Raw genomic sequence first — 6,432 nt, forward strand, 5'->3', positions numbered from 1 at the left:
TGGTTCATATGCATGTTTTATGCCCCATCCTGGGAGATGCAGCTACATGAGTTGTGTGTGTCAAGTGAGTCATCTATGAGCTAATCTTTGGTGCATTGCCAACAGTTGAACATATGAGAGAACGCTCCCCATCGTTTGCCCTGTGAATCACTCCATACATAACCAGATTTCCTGTTTAGAAAAGCAGATCCTCCTAGCTGGAGTGCTGCATTCATCACCTTGGCACCCTGTGTAATTTTAACCTGCTTGAGCATAGTTGGGGAAGTTAAATAATAAAATAAATCTGCCAGCATAGAAAATCCGTTTTATAATATACTGCAAGTGGAATCATGTTTTCACTTGCAATTCTGTCATAGGAATGTCTTCAGGGCAAGAGAGTACACATGGACTAAAACAAATTCATATGGCTGAAGCAAGCATGCTGTCCTGCATATCCCAGGAGAAGATCCAAAACACCAAATGGGCCATAGGAAAACATTTTTCTGTCCCTTTAATATGGCGTTTTCTGAATGTGAAAGTAAAAGAAAGCGAAGAGGCTTTCAAAAAGAATGCTTTAGCCCTCTAGCAAAGTGCCTGTTCTTTTACCCCTCCTTAAATTGTATCCATTTCGGTTCTTCAGAAAGGTGGGTAGAAAAAGCCATAAAAGCCTAGCAGTAGAAAATCCTTCCTGAAGCCAATAATCTTGGTTAAGATGCAAGATTTTGGAGCCTTATCCATCACGGTTTGAGAATGAATGTGCAGCTGCTTCATTCTCAATTCTTGAGAGAATTCCAGGAATTTTTGGTTCTCTAATAGTTTAAACCCCTTTCAGCTGCAACCTAACATTATTAAAATAAACCATTCCAAAATAAATAAAATGCGGCCCTCTATATCTTAAGTTCGCATCTTCCTTTTTTCTTTACTTTTCTCCATTTTCATACGATTTTATTTGCCGACTAATTTTTCCTTACTCCGTTTTTTTTCTTCTTTTCCTAAATGTCTGTCTGCTGACCACCCTGTCCCAACATTTACCTCATCCCCTTGTGGGTTTCTTTGTGAGTTTCGTTTTGCGTTTGGTGTTAATGCCCTCTGTGGCCTCCATCCTGCTTATTCTATGACCTGCATGCAACCGTCTGCCCAGCCTTATCAAGACCGTGCTCTCACCCAGCCAGCCTACCGACAGCGAGAGCAGGGCCGCTTTGCCCCCATGCCTCAGTGGAAACAGGTAAAACGAAACCGAATGAATGATTGTGATGCTCAATCCATCTAAGCTACCACCCCATTGGCTGCTGCTTTTCCATACCAAATTTCCAGGTTATTCCTGTGGACTCGCACTGTTTTAAAATGGAAAGCCTGCATGTAATTTGACAGTAGGTGTGGCTCACATTAAAGGGCTATGTTATCTTTTCACTTTCTCCCTGTTCTTGACCATTGGTGAATATTTGAGGAGAAGTTGTGCTCACTTGTCCAGCTAGGGGCTTACTCTTGTAAATGAGCCTTAGGAAACTCAGTCTATGTTTGATTACCTGTTAATTTGTGTAATCCAGATCTGATTTCTAGAGGGTTCAAGAGCGGGTTGGGTAAGCAGTTAATGTGTCTTGACAACATGTTCTGGTATCCATGAGGATCACTCAAAGGGGAAATCCTAAACATTGGAAAATAGAATGGGAGAATCAGCCCTTTGTCTGAAGTAAGAGATAGAGAAGAGAGATGTTCCTTGTTATTATACTGTACGTCCTCTGCTTGTGATTTCTCAGTGGCTCATATTAGTAGGTTGAGGTCATTGTGTACTGATCACATTTCTTACTGACTATGATAGAACCCTGAACTATCCATTTTCATTGAAACTGGTAAGGCTTTTGTCATACTTGCCATGGACTTTGATGTTCATCTTCAGAGGCATTGCTTTCTTTGAAATAACTATTCCACTTGTAACAGACAAGATATTGACAGCTGTTTTCATATTTAATTTTTTAAAGCTCTAATATTCTCCATCACTCTCAACTGAGGGATTTTATTTTACTTTTTAAATTGGAATTGAATGGTAGTGTCAGTAAAAAAACCCACACCAATCCAACCCAAGTTTGCCTGATTGGAATAAATAATTTAGGAACCAGATTTTATCACCTTCTGCTCTGGCTTGTGGTTGCTATACTAGCATTATTTAAAACATATTTTGTATATAGATTCTTCGTAATGTAATGATGGCAGGGCTTTCTCATCCTATGATGCATTCGCATGAGCAAATAGAAATCATTTCAGAAAATAAATGCAGGAATAGCTTGTGCATCAATACGCTTTTTGTAAATACTGTTTCTATATTCAAGAGATCCGAAAAAGGGATGAGTGACAGTGATACAGCTTCTGATATTATTTCCTCCCTTCAGATGTGCTTAACACATAGATGGTAGCGGGGGTAGAAATGAATTAAGGTCCTCAGCCTGCAACGCAGCTGATCAAGTGAATTTGATCCCAGTAAGCTCATGTTGCTGATGATTTTCTTTTCATCCATCATCTGCTATTCATCGCACTCCATTCCATGGAGTGTCCACAAATATGCTTTTACTTTGGCTAGCCACCATTGGGCCAGAAGGCACAGGCCTCCACCCTTTTCTGGCCAAAGTTGTGCATGCCTTTTGAAGGCAATGGAGGTGAGGGCACTTCATCCAAGCCAGTTAGATACTTTTGAATGTAGCCAGTTAGATACTTTTGAATGTAGCAGATTTTTCAAAAGGGCAGGATGACCTTCTATTTAGCATGTCATTAAAATCTAAGAATCTTGCAACAGTCCCATGCATGTTTAATTGGTTGTATTGAACTGAATTGTTCTTACTGCCATGTAGGTACACCTAAGATCACAAACCTAGATCCACATAACCCATACACATGTGACTTGCTACTTTCTGTTTGTCTAGACTGGTATTTTCCAGATTTGTCTTTTTCGCCTAAATTCATAGCCACAGCCTAGATTCAGATTTTCATAGCTTCACTGGGTTATTGTTATCCACATAAATCCCATGGTTATTACTATTGGTTTTGATGAGAGAGTGCTGTTGGCCTTGCCAGAGATTTTAGGCTGTAGGCAAACCTGCTTTGGCTGGGCATGTCCTTGAGGCATTTCACTCTTGCCTGATTTTCAAGTAGTTTACAGAATAATTTTGGTACTTTCTGTTAACATTCTTCAGGCTTTTTTGAAGGCAGATAGACAGGTTTTTCCAAACTTCAGTTTAGACACTTAGATATGGTGAATCAAATTCAACAATTCAGATGGAAAGCACCTGTCTCTCTTGCCTAGGAGGTTCCAGCATGTCAGATGTAGCATCTTGTGTTTTCTTTCTTGAGAAGACATGGCAGAACTGGTATTTAAGAATTCTAGGAGACACTTGAATGAAAACGTGGCCCGGGTCGTAGGGAAAGATGTGGCCAGCAAACCCTGTGCTCTCTTGCTTTCCACCTGACCTTGATTTTTGCACCTGATGAACTGGCCCCTCAGTTTGCTACTGTTTATACAGGTTACCAACTTGATTCATGAGTCCTGTTTACCCCCATTGATTTAAGAAATGCAGTCAAGTGTGTTCACTGCCTCTGTGCTAGTTCTCGTTGCCTAATTTTTCTTTTAGTGCTACAGAGAAAGTATACAGTACAATGAGAAGTACCTGCACAATGCAAGTCATGGGTATGTGAATTAAGGAAGGAACTCTTAAAATAATTCCTGAGTCAATGTGTTTTTTGTTTTTACTGCTCCACCAACACTTAGGTCAACTCATTCACCTTTTTTTGCAAGAAAATATCCATGATCATGCTACGAGTTGTTAAGCTCTTAAAGAAATGGGACTCAATTACCTGCAGGAGTTATATGCATAATTATAAAATATCCTTGCCTCTGTTGGTTACTCTTTGAGGATTTCTTGATTGGTCTCTTATTAAAAAGAGCTGAATCTGCTGTGCTGCTAGGGGAGGTGGAAACCCAAGCTATTACGTGTCATAGGAATAATTGTGTCATTTTGGTAATTCCAATGAACTTCATCTCATTCTCTTAACTTCATCATTCATTTGCATACTTACATCACTTGAGAGAGGTGTGTGGTGTGTGTGTGTAAAACAAAGGAAGCCTGTGAAACTGGAAGTTGCTTGTTTGAAGTCTGGGGTCAGAGGGTGGTAAGATCAAGGTGGTGTTGTCAAGGAATAGATCTGTCTCGGGTTCTTCTTGGAAGGATATATGGATATGCAGTAAACACACTCTTTTTGGTAATGATAACACCCAAAGATCCATTTGAGTTAAGCCAGCCATTGAGATGGAATAGAACTATGCCAGTCAACTTGTTTCTGTCAAGTGGAATCTTCCTCCATTTTGTACTTATTAATGTGAGCATCATTTACTACTGGCCTTTTCTGAACTCAGAAATGCATCCTATTTGAAGATGGAAAACAATGTTATAATTATAGGAAGGCCAGCAAGGGCTCCGGCCTGCTTTACGTTTGTGTGACTGCCACCTTAACAAAAAAACAACAAACATTATTCTCTTAGCTAATTTTTTTTAGAAGGCTATATGAGTAGGACATGATCTGGCTAAACTTGGTGGGAGACAGTCAATGAGGTCCTGGATTTTATTAAGGGTCCCCATTAGCTTTCTCCTTTCCCCCCAATTTGAGCAGTGATGGGAAACATTCCTATTGTGCCTTATGGATGTTGACAACTCTTGACCTGCAGGAACAATACACAAATCTTTCCCTTTAGGCTTTAGATTGCCCAGAGTTAAAAATGCTTAAGATTCATCTTTTAAGAAGGACTTTTGGATTTGCATAGCAAAAAAAAAAAAAAAAAAAAAAAAAAAATCCAAAGTGGACCAATATTTTCAAAATAAGCAACATTAGTGGTGTTGGTGTTTATGTACTGCTTTTTGAAATAGAGCCCCCCCGGGGGGGCATTTTATACAACAAAATACACAGTCAAGTGCAATTTTAAAAATCACTGCACTTTGGCTTTTGGCTGGACTAGAAGGGGCTACCAACCCCCAACCCCCAGTACACATAAATATGAGCACCAGGAATGAACGAAGATTTGCACATTTTTGTTATGTTAACATTCAGCTTCCAGCATTTAATTTGCAGCAAATAAAAGTTTGGTACAATGCCTTTATTTTATTCCCCGCACCTTTTGGTGTGTGTTACGTTTGAAAGGAATAGGATATTCTGTAGCTCAACAGCAGCTGCATAAAAATGTCCTTTTTAAACATGGGCCAATTTGATGCCTTTGAGATTCCAAACAGAACTACTTATATTTGAATCCCTGTTACCTGAATTTCATTTATATATCCCTCATGTCACCTGTTGGTTGAACCATTCAGATAAATGAGGCATCATATAATGGCCAGCTATGCTTGTAGTGACACAGGGACTTCAAATGACATTGGCCACCTCATGAGGAAATACAGCTCACTTGCATTGATGCGCAACAATGCTGGTTCCTACTTGTCAACTGAGAAAGAGAAGCAAGATCAACATCCTCCGCACGATGCATTTCTGAGGCCTTGCTCACATACGGACACAATGGTGGCGGTAAAATTATTCCTGGACAACTTTAGATAGGCAATTACATGGTTGAATGAAAAATTCCCTGCCCCTATGCCAGCTTTCTGTTAGGCAAAGGCTGTGCTACTTGGTAGTACTTAGTTTTTGTGTGTGCTGAGGGACCATTCAGAGCCCTTCCACTTCTGGGTAACCTGAACTGGTGTAATCCAGAAAGAATTTTAATATTTCATCCGCTGTTTGGGGAAACTTTAGTCTGTGGCCTTGCCACAACTAATAACCATCATCATTGACCATGTTTCTTCTTGTTCTATTATTATTATTATTATTATTCTTTTTTTTTCTCCCTTGTTTGTAAACAAAGATGAGGAAAAAGGAGCGTTCTCGGACCTGCCCCAAAAAAGTGATCATGCTCTCTTCTTCCTCCATTTGCACTTCCTCTCCATCGTACCCCAGTCAGCAGGTGATTTCATTCTGCATGCTCTGTCCTCCTTTCCCTCTCTTCCTGCTTCCACAACTAGGCCACATACCCCTTCTGTTTTGAGTTTTCTCCTAAAACTGAATAGTGTCAGCAGACCTCTTGATCTTCCCCTCCCCAAAACCAGTAACACAAGCAAACCCAGAATTCATTTTATCATTGTTTGATTTAAGGTAATGTACACATATAACTTCCTTACATTCTGTTGTTATGGTGACGTTGTGTAGTAGGTTGGTGTACCAAACAAAAACCTGAGATATTAGTAAAGGTTGCTGTTGATAGTGCCCAGTTGTTATATTGGATGCTGTAAGAGCAGTGACACACTGGTTTCTGGATCTAAAATGAGCAGTCTAGGTGGCCTTCAGCTTGGTTTTGCATTGTAATGAGAAGAGAAGCATAATGTAATGCCTCTGTAGGCTTCCCATTCATTGCTGAGATTACAGGCA

At 39.9% G+C, this 6,432-nt stretch overlaps 1 protein-coding gene across 14 annotated transcripts in view; it reads left to right on the forward strand.

The window, feature by feature from the left end:
• The window catches only part of MICAL3 (microtubule associated monooxygenase, calponin and LIM domain containing 3), a 194,652-nt gene that overhangs the window by 100,866 nt on the left and 87,354 nt on the right, over nucleotides 1–6,432 (forward strand). For 3 of the 14 annotated variants that reach the window (XM_081022591.1, XM_081022584.1, XM_081022593.1), the window contains exons 17-18: nucleotides 1,121–1,204; nucleotides 5,873–5,971. The exons of 2 other annotated variants lie outside the window; for them this stretch is intronic. In XM_081022591.1, coding sequence (XP_080878717.1) covers nucleotides 1,121–1,204; nucleotides 5,873–5,971 — 183 coding nt within the window. Of the gene's footprint in view, nucleotides 1–1,110; nucleotides 1,205–5,872; nucleotides 5,972–6,432 lie in introns of all 14 variants that reach the window. 9 more of the 14 variants (XM_081022583.1, XM_081022589.1, XM_081022590.1 and 6 more) reach the window with 3 other exon arrangements.

Source organism: Podarcis pityusensis, assembly GCF_964106645.2.
Source record: "Podarcis pityusensis genome assembly, chromosome: 10".
NCBI lineage: Eukaryota > Metazoa > Chordata > Lepidosauria > Squamata > Lacertidae > Podarcis > Podarcis pityusensis.